The sequence below is a fragment of the Microtus oregoni genome, unplaced genomic scaffold (assembly GCF_018167655.1).
Source record: "Microtus oregoni isolate MIOR12 unplaced genomic scaffold, Mior012 000022F_ref0000154, whole genome shotgun sequence".
Classification (NCBI taxonomy): Eukaryota; Metazoa; Chordata; class Mammalia; order Rodentia; family Cricetidae; genus Microtus; species Microtus oregoni.
Window position 1 is genome coordinate 4,114,953 of NW_024543081.1, and position 18,371 is coordinate 4,133,323.

Below are 18,371 nucleotides of genomic sequence, written 5' to 3' on the forward strand. Positions count from 1 at the left end.
TCATAGTCCCAGTTACTCAGGAGGCTGTAGCAAAGGGAGGATCATAGGTTCCAATCCTGCTTGGGCTACAGAATGAGTTCAAGGTCAGAGGGGAGCGGGGTACAACTACCAGAGGACCATGAGATTTCTATCTCTGTATGTCATAAATTGGTCCCTCCTCTACCTGAATGTAAAGGAATACTTAAGTCAACTTCAGGGTTCTCAGGAGCTTCTGACCATCACTGGGAGCTTTTATCTAAATACAAAAAAAAAAAAAATGTCTCTCCTCTGTGTCAGGAGGTTGCTACCTGCATTACAATATAAAGGCCCTTCATCAACCTTGATGTTAGATAGTAAGTCTCACCCTCCCCACAGGAAGGTTAGATTGTCCTTTTCTTGACCACTGAGTATTAGAAGACCTCCCTTACTATAAATGGGTGCCAGGTCTTACCTGATAATAAATGGGGTCTTTGGGGGTACCAGCCCCTCAGATCCCTTCAAAGTGCAGCTAAGGCAGGACTGTCAGCAAGGGAAAAATAACAAAGGGTATCTGAGGGAAAAACGAGTCAACACACACATGACTTCTCCTCAGTTTGTCTCTTTATTGTCCTCTCTTCCAATCATTCTGTCCTGTCTATAACGTCTTAGCTCTAATTCTCTCTCCCAATTCTAATTCCAATTCCAATTCTCTGCTACCTCCTCCTCCTCCTTCTCCTCCTCCGCCGCCACCACCGCCTCCCCTTGGTTTTCCCTTTCTGCTCATTTCTGGGATGCTTCTGCTCCAGCCTCTGTGTACTTACTCTGTTCTTATCCAGCTATACAGACCCACAAAAATCTCACAGGCATTTACCTGAAGGTCACATACCATGTCTTAAGCAAATGATAAGAAACAGAGTCATTCCAACAACTCACAGTGCAATAGACCCAGACGGGGAGAAAAAAGCACTTTCTTCCAGTTGGCCCCGAACTCGTGGGCTGCAAGCCACAGCTGGGAAAGAAGTCTTTTGTCACCTTATCTATAGAGGGAGCCTTGTAGAACTAAGCCAGTAAGAGAAATAAGGGAAACGGTGTGTTATATCCTATACTGTTGAGAGTACATATCATCTTCAATGTTTTGTGGTTAGCAGTCATAAAGGCCAGCCTTTCTCGGACTGGAGACTTGTTTGTTTACATGCGTCGTGTCCTCAGAGAGAGTGCAGCAGCAGCTGGAGCTGCAGGGGCGAGGGGCAGAGGAGCCCACTCAGCACTTGGTTGGGCGCAGTGACATTAAAAGCATCGTAAATCTTAAGGTATTTTTCTGTCCAGTATGCAACCCTACCATAGAAAGAGAAGCTTGTAACTCTATTTTGGGGTTATGAAGTTGGTTTATATTTTGTTGCCAGCCCTGGCCAGTCATGGAATCTTAATCCCTGGGGTCTGAGCAAAGGCCATAAAACTGAGGTTAGGAATCCATGCAAAGAGTTCATTATTGTCCCTGGTACTGCACTTGGGTTACTTTGCATTATTTACCTTGGTTCAACAAATCATACAGTTGGCCACATGTCCTATATAAATAAGATTGTATTCCTTTGGTAATAGCTCATCTTAAAATACAATTAGCAAGGCACCTGGTTGTGGGAAACAGGTATTTTGACTCTGTGACTGTTTTCACACATAGCTAGGGGATGTAATCAATACACCCCAAATTCATAGGGGTAACTGTGCCCAATAAACGATTAAATAGTGCTGAACTGTGGAAGACAAATCCCAAACTTGTAACAGATGGGAATAAGCTATAGGAGAAATCTATAGCAAGAAACAGCCAGTTCATTCATAAGGCAATAACTCCAATACGCCTTTCATCTTGGTTTAATCCTCCAAGAGAAGCCTTGATTCTGATGGGGGGACCTCATGAAAAGATGGTTGTATAATTACTGCGTAATCCTGTGGCTCGTAGCAGATAAGCAGCCCCCAAAGGCTTGGGAAATGGCCAAGAAATGGGGAGCAGCGAGATGGATCAGCACGGAAAGGTACCTACCACCAAGGTTGATGATCTGAGTTCAGTCTCAGGACCAGCATGATGGTAGGAGGGACCCGACCCCCACTCGTGCAACAAGCACACAGGCTCACACACATACACACAAAATAAATTAAAATGCAATTATATGTTTTAAAAACAAAAAAAATGGTGCTGGACAGTGGTGATGGGTGCCTTTAATTCCAGCACTTGGGAGACCAAGGCAAGCAGATCTCTGAGCTCGAGGCCAGCCTGGTCTACAGAGTGAGTTCCAGGACAGACAAGGCTACACAGAGAAACTCTGTCTCAAAAACCAAGCGCGTGTGTGTCTGTGTGTCTATGTGTCTATGTGTCTAACACAGACATGCACACGAGAAGTACGTAAGGACTGAGTCTGGAGATCATTCTACATTGTGTCTACATTCTAGATGATTACAAGTCACTGCAGAATGAGCCTACTCCAGTTCTGGAACAGACTAGACGCCTGGCACCTGCCCTGGGTTACAAAGACAAGTGAGGTTCTCTGCCCACCCCAGGGTTTGAGTTTGTCATAAAGCTTCTAGGAAGCACAGGCGTTTGAAGGGAGTACGATTTTAGGACACCAGACCTTCATCTGCTCCTTGAAGCCACCTGGGACACTTTCTTTCCCCGGCCATCCTGGATTCCTTCTGCTCCCCATTTCCTAACCAGCTCCTTCCTAGCCCCACCCTTGACTCAGAACAACTTCAGATAACTTCAGAACCTGTCATCGGTGTTCATGATGCTGAAGCCACTAACCTGCCTGTCCGAAGCTCCTTCCTTCAGGCATGTTCCATCTCTTGATTTCTTAGCTCTCCAATTTCGTGCTGAGTCAGAATCCGTCTGCCTGTTCACTTGACTATGCTTGCGGCTAGGCACCTGTCCCAATGCCCCGAAGTGTGGGTTCCCCGCTATGTGACTGGCTAGTGACAGATGGCGGCTCACACTGCCTGTAAACGTGCTCTCGGAGGTCAAGTCTGTGTCCGGCACATGGCTCAGAGTAACAGGAAAAGGCAAACATCACGCCCTCGAGAAGCTAGCTCTGGCCTCTGAGGGAGCAGAGGTGGCCGAGGCGAGAGGCACCAATTTCCTCTAATGCAAGACAACACCATCTGGGACTCCGGAAACAGCAGAACCAGGAGAGTTCCCAGGAAGAAGGGATATAGAGCAGGGCCACGAAGGGTGGTAAAGGGTGGGCAACCCAGCAGCTGAGGATCAGCACAACGGGGAGGGACGCGGGGCTTGAAATTTAAAGCAGATTTTATAAACAAATGGACACTGGAGGCAGGTTTTAAATCTCAGGTTAGAGAGTGGGGCTGGCATTGTTCAGTGGTAAAGTACTGACCTGGGTTTCATCCCCAACACCAGAAGAAAAACAAGTGGCAGGGATCTCAGAGGCCCATCAGTCTAGAGGTTGTCATCCAGGGCTGGAGAGACGGCTCAGACGTTAACAGCACTTGCTGCTCTTGCAGAGGATTGGGGTTTGGTTCTCAGCACCCACACTGGAGAGCTCACACCTGCCTAAATGCCAGCTAGCTTTCGAGGGCACCCTCACACACGTGGCATACACTTATACAGACATGGACAGACATAAAAATACATATTTTTTCAAGTGCTACCTAGTGAGGTGTGTTCAACAGTCTGTAGAAAGCCTCAGCCAGGGTCTAGCAATCTAGAATAGGTTGGTCCAACAGGAAGCCTACAAAGCACTGCTCCAGACAATGCTGGGTCGAGAGTACACTGGGTTGAGGCTGTGGGCTTGTGTGATTTGCCTGAAGAGCAGGCGCTACTCCCTAACCCTAAGCAAGCAACCAAGACAGGGTTTCATTTCTTATAAATTTATTACATAATATTATAATAATTATTATTATTAATAATAATATAAGAAACATAGATCTCTGTGGGGTGTATCACAACGTCAGGGTCAGGAGGCCTCAGGACTGGAGCAGGGGGTGAAAGCCCCCAGATGGAACTCCATACAAAAGGAGGGATGAAGCAGAACTGACCCTGTAAAGTTAAAAACCCAAATTGAACAGAACCAAAAACCCACAGGTAAAGGTGAGACTGTGTATGTGGCAGTCCGTTACAGTGACCGCTGCTGTGTGTGACCTGGTCTGTTGGTGAGGGGGTTAGTGGGTGTGACTCTGTCTAGGGAATGGGGCCGGTGGGCCAGCACAGACCGGCGTGCCAAGCCCCTGGGCCATGAAAACATCTGTTTTCTGTCTTTTTTATTTTTATTAAAAAAAGCTAGAAATAGAAACAGAAACTTGTGAGTGACGTGGATGGAGCTTAGTCCAGACTCCAAACCCTATGTTTAAAAACGCCCCAGGGCCCCCACCCCACAGGTCATTGCTGAGTGTGGGGAGTCACAGTAAGGGGGCCAGGGCACCCTCAGGAGTCTTTGCCTCTCTCCAAGGGCTGTTGTGGCCTGATTTTTTTTTAGTGGTCCCCACAATCCCTTTAGAAGCCCAAAGGGGATACTGCCTGCAGGGGGCCCTTGAGGCCTCCCGAAGTTAAAAGGATTCACCAAGAAATCCTGCTTAAACTGGGTGAGGCTCAAGAGCAGGCTGGGAAAACAGCACGACTCGCGAGAGCAGCCTTTCTTTGGAGAAGACAGGGCACTTTCACAGGCACACACCCATGCAGGCACCCTGTGCAAGCTTCCGCAACCTCCCACCCACCCAGAACAGCCCCTGGGGACCACTCCACAGTCAGGCACATACAGGGCACCCATGCGCTCAGCCACACCCACTTTTCACAAGCACACAGGCGTGCACACACATATGTGGCACACACACAGGGCAGGAATGGGGAGTCTTTGGGGTGCGAGGCAGGGAGGCTTCTCTGCTGTAGTTGCCCAAGAAGTGGGAAGGTTAGACCCCTCCTTTGGGAGAGACCCTGTGAAGATGATGGCTGGGGTTGGGTTACCGGGGCCCAGCCCCAGGGCAATAATCTCCCAGGCCACCTGGCCCTGCTAGTGCCCAGCAGGCAATGCCTGCCACCCGTCCCCCTGAGCAGCACCTAAAGGGTGGGTGGGGCATACTATAGCTCAGCGAGGGAAAGGGGGCTGAGCCGGGGTCCCCAGGGTGGGCTGCCAGGACCCTGGCTAACCCCAGGCCAGCTGGAGTGTCCCCTGCCCTGTATGGGGTGGCAGTGAGGGGCCGGAGATGGAAGACTGGGCAGCTGTGGCGGGACCAGCGAGAGGACTAGAGGGGAAGAGGGTGGGAACTGTTACGGACAGAGATATTTGTTCCTTTTCTCGTTCCAAATATAGAGTGGATTAAAATATGTAAAACAGGGGGCTCCGTGGCCCCCATCGAGAACCCCAATGTCTCCCCCCTCCCCCCGTGTCACCAAGGCGTGTCCTGACCTCGCATGCTGGACTAGGTTTCCCCCTCTGGGAGAATGGCCACCAGGAGCTGTGAAGGAGGTGGTCAGGCCAGAGCACCCTGCCCTAACCCCCTTCCACCCAGCCCCCCTGGTCCGCGCCCTTACTGTGTGCTGGGTGGGGTTCAGCGGCAGGGGAGGGCACTAAGCAATGTACAGGGCAAGTCTCCAAGCAACAGCAAACAGGACGATTCATGCAACATTCCTGGCCCGGGCGCCGTGGTAGGGGGCGAGCCGAGCCTGCGGCCTGGAGTAGGGGTAGGGGCCCTGCCGGCAGGGCGCAGCAGGAACGGGAGAGGAAGTGGGGCGTCAGCTGCCATCCAGCTGCCTGAGCGCACGCTCGATGTTCATGCGGTGGCCAACGCGTGTGACGCCCAGCTCCACGAAGTCGTCCTTGGTGAGCGCAGGCAGGTGTGCGCCTTCGATCTCATGGTCCTCGAAGCGGTCTCGGTGCTCACCCAAGTGGATGCTCTCCAACCAGTCGCCCACATCGAACTTGCTCCAGAGCTGCAGGGGCTTCTGCTGGAATGGCCTACGGGGGCCAGCACTGGGGCCAGAGCCGGGAGAAGGCGAGGGCAGCGGAGATGGCGAGGGGGAGCGGCTGCGCGCACTCACACTTCGCACCACGAAGCGCACTTCCTTGGGTTCGTGCGGGATGGAGAGGCTGGACGACTTGAGGATGGTGGGAGGCGTGAGGCCGAAGGGCCGCCCTGCGCCTCCCACACCCGCCCCCAGCCCCTCCACCCGCTCCAGCGATGCGGGCTTCACTGGGCTCGGGGCTCGTCTCGCCACGGGGTACCGGCCGCTGGGCCGCACCGAGTAGGAGGCCCCTCCGCCCGGGCCCCCGGGGCTGCGTTGCGCTGAGATGGTGCTCAGCTCACCGAGGCTGCTGAAGAGCCTGCGGAGGGAGAGTGGGTGAGGGCCAGGTGAGGGGCAGAAAGTAAAGTCGGGATGGACAGAGGGGAGCAGAGCCAGGAGGACTAGGGCTGGAGGAATATCCTGTGGTCACTCTTTTTTTAAAAACGAAAACCAAAAACATCTTGGCCTGTGCCTTGCCTTACTCTGGGGGATTCTCAGACTGACTGGAATCTTAAGGAGTAAGACTAGTCCCGCACAGAGCTCTCCATGGAGGCCCCAATGGCATTCCACCGAAGAAGAAGAGTTTCTCATTGACAAGAGCCGCTTGCCCCTCCCTGCCAGCCTCTAACACAGTCGTCTGCGGGCATGGGTTCCGTGCACAGATGCTCTGGACTGTAAGACTAGAACAGTATCTTGACCGCTCCCCACATACAACTCAGTCCCCAAACTCAAACAGACCCAGAAAACCCGGGCCAGTCTCAGAGACAGCCGAGTCATGGTAAAGGCTGGCAGTGGCAGAAGACCAAACAGGTCCACGAACACTGGAGACAAACACCAGGCAGGGCTCACAGCCACAAGAGGTTGAGGCAATAGCACACGGTAACTGGAAGACAGTCTCCCTGCACAGAAGAGCACACCACAGCAGCAATAGTGACTAGATGTGCTGCAGACATGCAGCAGTGATGGCAGACATGTAGTAGCACACGGGCAGACACACAAGGCACATGGTACCTCCGTTCCCAGCCTCACCTGGCAGGATCCTGGACTTCCAGCCCCGCCCCAGCCTGCCTGGCTGGAGGCCAGCCTGAGGTGGCTGCCCTAAAGGAAGCCTACTCCCATGGCCCCTCATTCCCATCTCGACCCCTTACTACGGCCAAGGACAGTCTCGGTCGCCGTCAGTAGCACCAAAGCCCCACATAGCCATGCAGAGCAGCCAGGGGCAGCCAGGCACAGCGTGTGAACTGCGAGAGGCATGGGATGGGCATGCTCACTTACACAGCCGGCACTCGGGACCACCGCGCAGCTAGACAGAGCAGCCACATGCAGATGGGCAGGAAAGAGCAATGAGAGAGAGTGTTAGCAGGCCAGGCCCACAACGCCTTCGGTCACAACCACACAATGGGCAGCCAGGTTCAGGGACCCCTGTGGGACACTCTATGGAGGCTGGAACTCAGAAGGTACTGGGGAAGAGAAAGTCCCTAGGAGAGCTAGGCTAGAAGGTGTCCGATTTACCTGCCACCTCTCTCTGGCTCTCTCCACTGTGCAGTGCAGACTGTTAAGCGCGGCTTAGCGGTGTCTTGCAGTCTGCTAAGTCTCTCCACTGTCTGACCAACCTCCTTCCAGCTGCCACCTCACCCCCCACCCCCACAATGCCTTCTCTCTTAAGCTGGCCTAAGTTCCTGCCCACTCTGTACAGTATCCACAGTGCCTATTCCACACCAGCCGGAGTCCCCTCAACACCTCTCTCTCCTTGTTATAGTTCAGCTATGTAATATTCCTTTAAAAGGTTTGCGTTCTGAAGGTGCAGTGGTGTATCCAATCACTGAGCGGTAACTGGATCATGAGGGCTTTGTCCTAACCAATGAATTAATATTCTGATTGGGGGTTGGCTATGGCGTCACACACCTTTAATCCCAGCACTCAGCAGGCAAAGGCAGGCAGATCTCTGTCACTCTGAGGCAAGCCTGATCTACATAGCAAGCCCGGGCCAGCCAAAGGCTACATGTTAAGACTCTGCTCCCCTCCCCCCCCAAAAAAAACATCAATAATGATCACAACAATACATTGATGAATTCGTAATTTGATGGTCTTATTCCTTCCCCTTCCAGGTCCTTCTCTCTTCCTGGCTGCCCTGAAATGACTCACTACCCCAAACCACTCCCCAATTATAATGCTCTCCCTAGCAATGGGGCCAAGAAACCACGGACTGAAATCTCTGAAACTATAAACCAAAATACATCTTCCCTATTCAAGTTGTTCCTGTAAGGCAAAATCCGTCACAGAGAAGAGAAAGCTAACACATTCCGTTAAAGCAACTTTCTACTTATCCCTTGCACGGATTACTCCTTTCCTGGAGACCTTATTTTAATGGCTCTCTCCTCAGCCTGTCCATATTGCTTCCTCCCAACTGCTCAGACCCCCTGGTAGAGCTTCTTGAAGAAGCCAGACAGTGGCCCCAACACAAATATTCCAAGAACATCCAAGGTATACACACGGGAACAGGCAAAGCCCCCAGAAGAAACTTTCACTCCTATGGAACCTGGCCTCATGGAGCCATCTTGGCTTTGGGGGCAAAGTGGGGTGGCAAACAGAGGTGAAGTGCGCTGGAAGCATAGTTGTGAGGTCAGATTGTAGTCACATACAGAGTAAAACAAAGCCAGGAATGTCACCTTGCCTGTTTCTCCCCCTGAACTCATGCTGACCCTCACCCGGCATCTGTGTCACGGAACAGACATCTACACAAGACCTACTCCAAGGGTTAGGTTTCAGCAGCTACACTGGAGGCTACAAAACAGTCATAAGGCAGTGCAGTGGGAGCTTTAAGCAGAGCTCAGAAAAGAGTCTGGGTCCAAAAGGTCTAAGCTGGGCCAAGCAGCTATACCTGTCTGGATAGCGTCAAGGCCTTCCTTCCTGGCAGGGGTGACTGGAGGCCTGGGCTGAGGGCAAACTGGCTTCAGAGGCACCCAGGGTCCGGAAACATGAGTCTGTAGCCAGTGGACTGGGAGTAGAGAGAGGGCTGGTCATAAACCTCAACAACCTCCACCAGTGTTGGAGATGTTGGGAGGCCTAGAAGAGAAGCCCAAGGAAGGGTGTGTATGCAAGGAGTAGCTAAACTATTAGTGTCTGTTCCCTGCTCACCTCTTGGGGAAGAGCTCTACCTACATTGTCCCCAGGGCAGAAACCCCAGTTTGTACAAATCTGATTTCAACATGTTTACACACTGACCACTAAATCGTCAGACTGTGTCCACCACAAGGTCATCTCACAGCATCTGCTGCCCTCCAGGGTGCTCCTGGCTGATGCCGTCTCTAAGACCTTGCCCCCGCAGGCAGTCCCAGTCAGTGAGATCTGACCTCTGCCCCTGGCCACCACCAAGGCTGTAGGCAGGGTCCCCTGGCTGACCAGCTGGTTCATCTGCTTCCTTGGAGGAACCCTTTCTTCAGCGGCTTCCTTCCCGGATGAATTTTCTAGCCCACACTCTTTCATAAGCTGTACTTTCTGAGGCCGAGTCATCTACCCCCATTCACTGCTATGACTAATAAGCCCAGGAATGCCATATGTGAGAACCCATGGGTTTCTTCTGAGCTCAAGGTTTCTACTGGGATCTCTTAACCCCTCTTAACATACAGGATATCCAACCCTGCCTCGGTGTACAGCACCCACATGAGAGGCCTGGGGCCCCTCTACCTTTTTATTCTTGGCAAATGTCACCAATTCCTCACATTAATCCCGGTCCTTTCTCATCACAGGAGCCCAGGCCCCTCATAGTTTCAGGTCCTTATACCATCCACCCTCCTTTCCTTTCACCTTTTCCTTCCCTTCTCTTTCTCCTTCCCCCTCCCTTTCTCTCCGCTGGGGATAAAAGACAGGCCTCATGCATGCCAGGTAAGCCTTCCACAGCTCAGTGACATCCCAGCCCTTCAATTCCTTCTTTGCAGTTTCCTTGACTCCTGGATCTGGGCACAAACTCAGGAATAGAATACACCCTGACAAAAAGATGTCACCCTACAAATACACCACAACATCTTCCTCCAGAGACCGCCTTACCTCTGTCAGCCCACTGATACCAACAGGCAAGGAAAGATTCCTATTCGGGCCTGGCCAGTACCTCAGGCCTACTTGCCTTTGCACTCAGGTGGGTCAGGTCTAGGCCTGTGGCTTTTGGCAATTTGGAGGCCCCATCTCATTACAGGACAATTCTTAGTAGGAACACAGATCAAGCAGGATCTAAGAATCTCCATAAGTCCTCTCTGCCGCCTGGCCTGTGTAACACTGACATGCCCAGGGTCCCTCTGTCTTCTCTTATGATCTCTTTCTCTACCCTAGCAGAGTCTGGACTTTTGAGAATGCGTGTGCATTTGATCTGCAGAGACACATATGCATCCCATCCCCAGTATCCACCTGGTCTCAAGAACCTTCATGTATGACTGTGCCAGCACACAGGCTCTGTCCACACCCTTAACATGCAAGCGGGACCTGTATCAGACAGACAGGGCAGGGCTTTGCAGAGCCACCTGACAGGAAAATGGGTCTCCTGTGAGATCTCCTCAGTGACCTCAACAGGTCGAATGAACAAGGCACACTCTGACCACCCACACGCAAGCATGTGGGGCGGGGGGGGGGGGGAGGCACTCAGAAACACTGCGGCAAATATTTCCAAAGCTATTTCACCATGGTTTCTTTAAACATAAGTGAGGATCTGCCAGGTATAAAACTGAGTCAGCTGGCATGACTGCACACACCTGTGATCCCAGCACTTGGGAGGCAACAAGGGGAAGGATCTTAGGCTTAAGGCTAATTTGGGTTTCACAGTGAGTTCAATACCACCCTAAAGTTATATTAAAAGGCTCTATCTCAAGTGGGTGAGATGGCTCAGTAGGTGATGGCTCTTGCAGCCAAGCCTGATGACCTGTTCAATCCCTGGTACCCACAAAATGCAAAAACAATATTGACTTCCCATAAGTTATTCTGTGACTTCCACATGTACACCATAAAATGTGTACACGCGCGCGCACACACACACACACACACACACATATAATAAAGGTAGAAGAGAAAGAAAGAAAGAAAGAAAGAAAGAAAGAAAAAGAGAAAAAAGAAAGGTCCTATATCTCAATAAAACAAAGCAGGGGAGCGTAGCCCAACAGCTGACCATTTGCCTAGTATGCACAAGGCCCTGCGTTCAATCCTCAGCACCAATCCCTCCCCAGAAAGCCAAGGCAAAACAGCACTGCTGTAGGTTCCAAACCACATGGAAGATTCAAGCCCAAACACGAGACCCAGAAGAAAGTGGAATCTGGAGACAGGCGCAGGTCTCAAGACAGACAGCTGGGGCTCCACAACCAGCTGCGGGGCCCAAGGTTGGGTTTGAAATGACGAACAAATAACACACAGCCTAAGTCAGGCCTTTTCAGACATGAGAATCTGTCCAGTGGGGGCTAGAACTTCAACCAGAAGTGAAAGCACAGGTGGGAACACGGACCTCACAGCAGCACCAAGAACAACATTACCCTCCAGCCTCAACCAACAATGGGCCCAATGTAAAGGAGCTGATCAAAAAGTTCAGATTGTTGAGCTCCTGTGGCTAGACTTTATCACTGCCTGGACTAAGACATCTGTAGAGAAGGCAGACAAAAAAGGGTCATTCCCAACTTGGTGGAATCCATCAAGAGACAGATGAGCCTGGTAGGTAAAACCAGGGGACCACACACGGACCAAAGATGTGGCACAAGGATGTGACCTCTGCCAGGACAGATCCTGAGAAGGACACAGTCACACCCAGACACCAGAACGTCACACACTTTATTAGACACTTCTCTAAGAGAAAGGCTCATTGGTGATTTTGATCCCAAAGTCAGACATGAATACTGGATTCCAGCCCCCACTGGTTACCAGGCCAGTGCTGAGCTACAGCCCCCAACAGACATCAAAGTCAGAGTGTCCACAAAGACAGACAAAAGACCAGGTCTGAAATAAGCTGGATGTACACAAAGTCACAAGTGCCCCATGCCTGTAGCCAGAAACGAAAGCCCTGTGGCAGACAGCAGGACACACTCCAGGTGACCGTTGTTACACCCAGATATGACAATGTGATTGCCCGCGCTGAAGAAACAGAGGTAGGAGGATCAAAGCCAGCTCAGACAGCATAGCAAGACCCTGTTTCCAAAACCAAAACCAAAAATAAAGAGACCAAAAGGTAGAAGAAAAGTGAGTGGGAACAGAACGAAATACAGAGGCAAATGGAGGAACACAGGGTACGAGGCAGTTTAGTGACGCTAAGCTGAGTGAGCGCTGAGTATAATTTATTACTTATATAGCTAAGAAATGCCATGAGTAACAGCGATACAGCAAAAGTCTACCACTGCAATGTAAAATTACGGAGTACAAACGCAGTGTGTTACGAAAGGTGCTACTAGGAACCTAAGAGATCTTTGCCTGTGCGCCCATGATATAGCACTTGCATTAAGCTTCCTTTTATTGATTTAATATATGTTTATTGAGGCCCTGCAATGGGCTAAGCAATAAGCTATGCACAACTTTAACCAAGAAAAGCAGCATGAAGGAACAGAAGGGCTAGTGATGGGTGGAAAGACAATGAAGAAAAAGGTCCGGTGAAGGTTGTATCAGGACACCTCTATCTTTGAGGATCCAGTTTTGTAGGCAAACCTGAGAGCCCAGCCACTCATCCTGACTGGTCCTTATCTACCGCACCTACCCTGAGGGTGCCTTCATTACTGAACTACTGAGAAGGGCTTTCAATTCTGGCTGAGAAAAGAGGCCACAAAGGGAGAAGGCCTGAGAACAAGCCACTTGAATGTCAGCGATGTCCCTGAACCTCTTAAGAGAGGCAGTGTGAACTTCACAAGCTCCCATTCATCTTGTGGATCCTAACCTGGAAGAATGTAAAATGAGCAGGCCCTTCGAGTAAGACCTGCTCACCACTTTGTGAACTCTGTCTTCCACAGTTGACAGTGAAGGGCACCTAAGAAACAAGGAGTGTGGAATCAGGAGGTGGCCTTCCACCCAAACCCAGCACAGGGGGACCTTGGGGCAAAGGCAGAAGCAGCTTGAGAAACACAGACAAGAAGCTGGCCAGAACTGGTCAGCTGTCACAAGAACCCATGCAGTCCACATGGGAGCCCCAGAGAAGGTTCCCAAGAAAGGATCTGAAGGATCAACCCAAAGTGCTGACAGCTTCTGCCTACAAAACGTTAGCAACAACCTTAGCAACATCCAGACCCCAGATCAGCAACTCCTCCTGTCCCCATCATTACTGAGGGGAGAGGCAGACAGGACAAGGAAGGAAAAGAGATGAAAGAGGAGATGGTGTGATTTCCAACTCTTCCTGATGGAGCCTTATATATCACATCCAGGACTTTGTGTGTAAGGGTCCCACAAGGTGCCACAAGACAAATATTTCTAGGGCAGAACCTAAGAAATTTGTATCAAGTCCCTAAAGAAAAAGAAGCAAGGCAGAAAGAAGGCTGCTCTAGGAGAGGTGACACCTGTCATATGGAGCAGCCATACTATCAGAAAGAGAAACGAAATGGAGCCAGGGGACAGAAGACACAGGGCCAAAGAGCTGCTGGGAAGGAAGAGCAGCCCCAGAGCACAACAGGGAAAGACCCTGAATGGCAGAGGCGCCCTGAGTTAGAAACCAGAGTAAAGAGTTACGAACCTGCAGCAGGACCTCCAAAGAGTCCTGGAAGATAGGATTCCTGGACCTAAGTCTTGTGGGTACCCAGGCCCACTGCCTGCACCAAAAGGGATGCAGAGAGCAACTGTACTAAAGAGCCTTCTACCTCAGACAGCAAAGCAAGACCAGACGAAGATAAAGAGGTGGATGGGGGACACCAGTGCCATGGACAGATGAGAGATGGGACAGAATGAGGAAGAACAGAAGGAAGCCTGTAAATGAACGGAAGGAACAAAGACAGGGGGACGGGCCCCTCCCCACATCACCCTGCTCACCGAGCTGCTGCAATGGGTGACGACTTCTTAGCAGGGTCCAGCAGGCTGCCCAGGCCACCAACGGGTTCCTCCCCCAAGGAGCGTGTGTCTTTGTTCAGCTGCTGCAGACGGGAGCTGAGCTCACTGATCACAGTTGGTTTGTCATCTTCAGGCCCAGGGAGCCCCCGACTCTCCACGGGGTCCCCCCACAGCTTGGACCTTCTCTGGAAGAGGTAGCGAGGGCGGGCAGGCCCAGCAGCAGAAGCCAACCCAGTAGAGGCAGCATGGTGCTGCTGGGCCATGAGCTCACTGTCCGAGGATTGCTTCAGCAACGGGTCCCTGAAGGTCACCGGCCCCTTCCCCAGCGGGGACTTGAGCTTGGGCTTGGGAGGCACTGGTGGCTTCTCGAGTAGAAAAGTGTGTCCATCGGCAAAGGAGGTGTGGGTGTCAGTGAGTTCCCCACTCTCCGAGCTCAGGGTGGACATGCTGGACACTGTGGAAATGGTGCTTGTGGTCTCCAGATGGGGGTCACTGGAGCTTCGAGTGTCAGCCTCCTCTACTCCAGAGTCAGCTGCAGACTCAGGGGCAGGGGGCAGCTCGCTGCTGGGCTTCCCTGAGGCCGGGCTGGGTACCGTGGTGGGCAAGGGGCCCGGTCCAGGGGGTGGGGTGGCCAGCAGGATCCCATTGGCAAACTCTTCAGGAGGTGGCACTAGCCCAATGCGGGCCAGCTCCTCCCTAGTTTCTTCATCGCTGGAGGACAGCTGAGCAGGTGGCAGGTTCACAGCAAATACCAGCTCTGGCTCTTCCTCTGAGCTACCTTGGCCTGGCCCGGGATCTGATGGGATGCTGCCAGGGGGCTGGGCCCGGGGGCTTGGCATAGGCTCTGCCACAGTCGCAGCCTGCATGGGGGCTGGGGCCAGCTCCGGAGTACCCGGGCGCTCCTCTTCAGCCCCCAGCCTGTTGGGCTCCTGTCCATTGCTGGTGGCATGCACAACAATAAGACCAGCTGGCCGCTGCAAGGACGTGTCCAAGACGCTGAGGATCATGGATTTCTTGTCCTCTGGTGACTTCCGCTCTTCCCGAGGGGATTTCTCTGCCTCTCTGCGAGCAGGCACCGGAATCCAGGCTGGGCTCCGAGGGGAGAAGGCTGGTGAAGCCAACGACCCTCTCTCGGAGTCTCGGGTCTGCACATCCACAAAGAGGGGTCCAGGGCGGTCAGCATCAGGGCTGTGCACAGGTGTGGGGGACCGGGAAGGCGTTTGCGAGGCCAGAGCCCGCTCTCGGGCAGCCAGAGCAAGGGCTAGGGGTGAACTAGGATCCAAGGGTTTGCCAGTGAGAGGGTGGATGAAAGTGGAGCCTGAGGGCCCAAGGCTAGGGCCACTGACCAATGGCTTCAGAGCTGAGACAGGGGAGGGGAGCAGCAAATCACGGCCAGTGGGGGCGCCTGTCCCTAGGACGCGCTCATCAATGGAGCGGGAGGGCTGTAGGGATGGCAGCTCTGCGCTGGGAGGGCTACCCTCGATGGCACCCACAGATAGGAACACAGTGGAACGGCGTCGCTCCTCTAGGCGCCGCTCCTTGCCGGGGCCAGGGCCAGGGCCGCCAAAAGCGAGCCCCAGACCTTCTCCAGAGCCGTAGTCAAGGCCACCCGGCCGGGGCCCACGGTGCGTTGGGGAGGGATCTCGTGCAAAGCTTCCACCCACTGGACCGGGGCTACCCACGGCCAGGGCCGCGCGCTCCTGAGCGTCCTCCACCTGAAGTTGCTTCACCAGTGGGCTCTTGCGGCGCTGTGGTTTCGATGGAGCAAAGAGACTGGCACTGAAGGCGCCCAGGTTGGCATAAGGGCTATCAGGGCCGGACGGTCGAGGCCGGCGCTTGGGGCGCTCAGGCGGTGTAGCTGCAGGCACCGGCCGGGGGACATCGCCCACTTCTGGCGCAGAGTCCTGCAAGATGATCATGGAGCGCGCACGCTTCTGACGCTCAGGGTAGGGCAGCGGGCCCAGAGGAGCTCCAGAATCATACAGACCAGCGGCCCCCGCTCCAAGGCGAGCCTCCAGGCCTGGCTTGAAGCTGGAGCGCACAGTGTCAAAGGCTCGGCCTGGCGGTGGCGGCGGTGAGAATGTGGGAGGTGGCCCGGAGTCGAAGTAGTAGGGCGCGGGTGGGGGTGGTGGAGCGGTCTGCGGAGGGGGTGGAATGCCACGACCTTCACGCACTGTGTCCTGCATTGATGTGCTGCGTGGGAAGCGCCCTTCCAGTAGGGATGCCAGCTTCTCATCCTCCCCTGGGGACGGAGGGGCCAGGTAAGTCTGGCAAGGATGCTGGCCACTGAAAGACCTCTCTGGACCCAGTGCCACTGGCTAGTCCTATCCTGCCTTCAACCCTGAGTGGCCACAGCCCCACCAAGGAAGATGGGATCAGGGCCCCGTAAAAGGTCAAGGAAGAGCGCAAAAGCTCTGAGCAGGCCACCCACACTCTGTGCCAAATCCTGTACAGGTAGGGAGAGCTCAGTTGAAAGTCCAGAAGCGACCCCACCCACAGTGTGGAGGGCTGCTCCTGCAGCGGAACTGGGACAGGACCCAAACTCTGACTGCCTGGACTGAGGCCATAATCTCTCCAAGCCCTGTACATATGGAGCAGGCCATGAGAAGACACCAGGAGTGTATAGCCCCCCCTCCCAAACACACACACAAAAACTGTTAGGAGAATGGGGTGGTGGTGGGGGTTAGGGGCTTCCCACACAAGGAGGAGCAAAGCTAACTCAGAAACATTCATAGTGTTGAACAAGCAGGAGCCAACAGAGGCCCTGGTAGCAACCAGAGATGGGAAGAAGAAAGGTGGTCAGAAAGGATATCCCCCCCCCCCCACAGCACCCAAAGTAATAACACATCAGTGAGGGGATGCAGGACAGTGGTAATGGATCCATGCATCTGAAAGAAGTGGCGCTGATACCCAGGGTAGGTGGCTGGGAAATACGCCACACTGGTTCCTTGGAGAGACTCTCAAGCACTGGCCTGCAGGATACTAGGAAGTTGGTACTCTAGCCAGAGGTTAAAATTTAGAGAAGCTGGATAGGTAGCCGGAAGGAAGAATGGATGGGTAAACTAAACTGAAAATGAAGACATGTTTCGGTTTTACCCCTACTGTCTCGTGTTAATACCCCCAAGCCAGGGGGTAAGCCCCACTTGGGCCTGTTCTCTCAGAGGCTACACTTGACTAAAAACGAGCCCCATCCTCTTGTCCAGAGATGTGTCATTAGCCTAGATCCATGCGGAACCTCCCGTGTCATTTCAGACATAAGACCTGTGCAGGGTTCCATACAGTGAGATTTGTAAACACTGAGTGGCTTGATCTAAGAAGTAGAAGGCAGGCTTGGCAGCGACCCACTGTCTCTAGCTCTGTCAGGAGCCCACTCAGGACTAGCAAGGGTAGGCTGCTGCAGACTTAGGCTTGAATTCCAGCTTAGCCACTTTTCGGAATCTGTTTCATCCCAGGACCTTTCTTGCCCCTATCACAGGTCTATTTACAGCTTACAGTTCAAGGCTACAGGGAGCGACACCAAGAAAGATGACCGAGGCCACAGCGGGTTATTTCAAGGTCTGCCTAGCCGGTCTTGGGCCTCCTCCTGATGCCATTCCTACAGAGCACAGAGCATGTACTGAACATTCGCAAGCCTGTGTGCTCGGTGGAGCTATGTAGGAAGAACTCACATAGATCTTAAGGTTACAGGAGGTAGGAATGATGTGTGACAATGGAAGAGGGGGTGGAATTTAATACGAACAGCACGGTAGGCTGTGCCTGAGGGAAAAGCAAAATCACCTGCCTCGCACGGAATAAGGGTCTGTTGGAGACCCTAGAATAAAGAAAGACCTTCTCTGTCTTCCGGTCTGCAGGAGGACTATTTCCTGGGTACCGGATGTGTCCTCTCAAGACACAGAGCTCAGATAAAAGGACCATTGCAACGACCACAACTCAAGGAAGATCCCGAACAGTCCCTACCGGCAGTATCCATGTTTGCAGACTGTTGTCCTAGGGTTCCAACAGTTGTATTACATGCCCAGGGGCAAGCAGTCAGATCTGAAGTGGGAGCCCAAGGAGCCTGAGAACTCAGCCGATGGTCATGCTGGCAACTGGCAGTGTCCTAGCCATGGGGAACTAAAGTTGAGCACCTGCTTCCCGACTGGTCAGCTATGTGCAGCTGGGAGGAGCTGGCCGGCTTGCCAAGGAGCTTGAGGCCGATATGAGGAGTACATAGATCTGAATCTACAGTAGCCAACTCTGGGAAAGGCCATCCAGGAAGAGTGAGGGCAGACAAGCAGCAGTGAGTATAGGACTAGTGTCCTAGAAAGTCTGCAACAGATACCCCCGATGAAACAGGGCAGGACTGCTGTTCCAGAGCCCTGAGACAACGGGAGCTCATGCAGGACCAGCTAGAGGGCTATCAGGTGATAAATGTGCTACAAAA

At 52.9% G+C, this 18,371-nt stretch overlaps 1 protein-coding gene across 4 annotated transcripts in view; it reads right to left on the bottom strand.

Annotated features, from left to right (window-relative positions):
* Positions 1-3,833: 3,833 nt before the first annotated feature.
* Shank3 (SH3 and multiple ankyrin repeat domains 3) overlaps positions 3,834-18,371 on the bottom strand; it is a 57,858-nt gene continuing 43,320 nt past the window's right edge. For 2 of the 4 annotated variants that reach the window (XM_041671711.1, XM_041671712.1), the window contains 2 exons: positions 13,931-16,190; positions 3,834-6,278 (listed from right to left, as the gene is read on the bottom strand). In XM_041671711.1, coding sequence (XP_041527645.1) covers positions 5,690-6,278; positions 13,931-16,190 — 2,849 coding nt within the window. In that variant the 3' untranslated portion in view covers positions 3,834-5,689. Of the gene's footprint in view, positions 6,279-7,234; positions 7,263-7,315; positions 8,958-13,930; positions 16,191-18,371 lie in introns of those variants that run through there. The other 2 variants (XM_041671714.1, XM_041671713.1) reach the window with 2 other exon arrangements.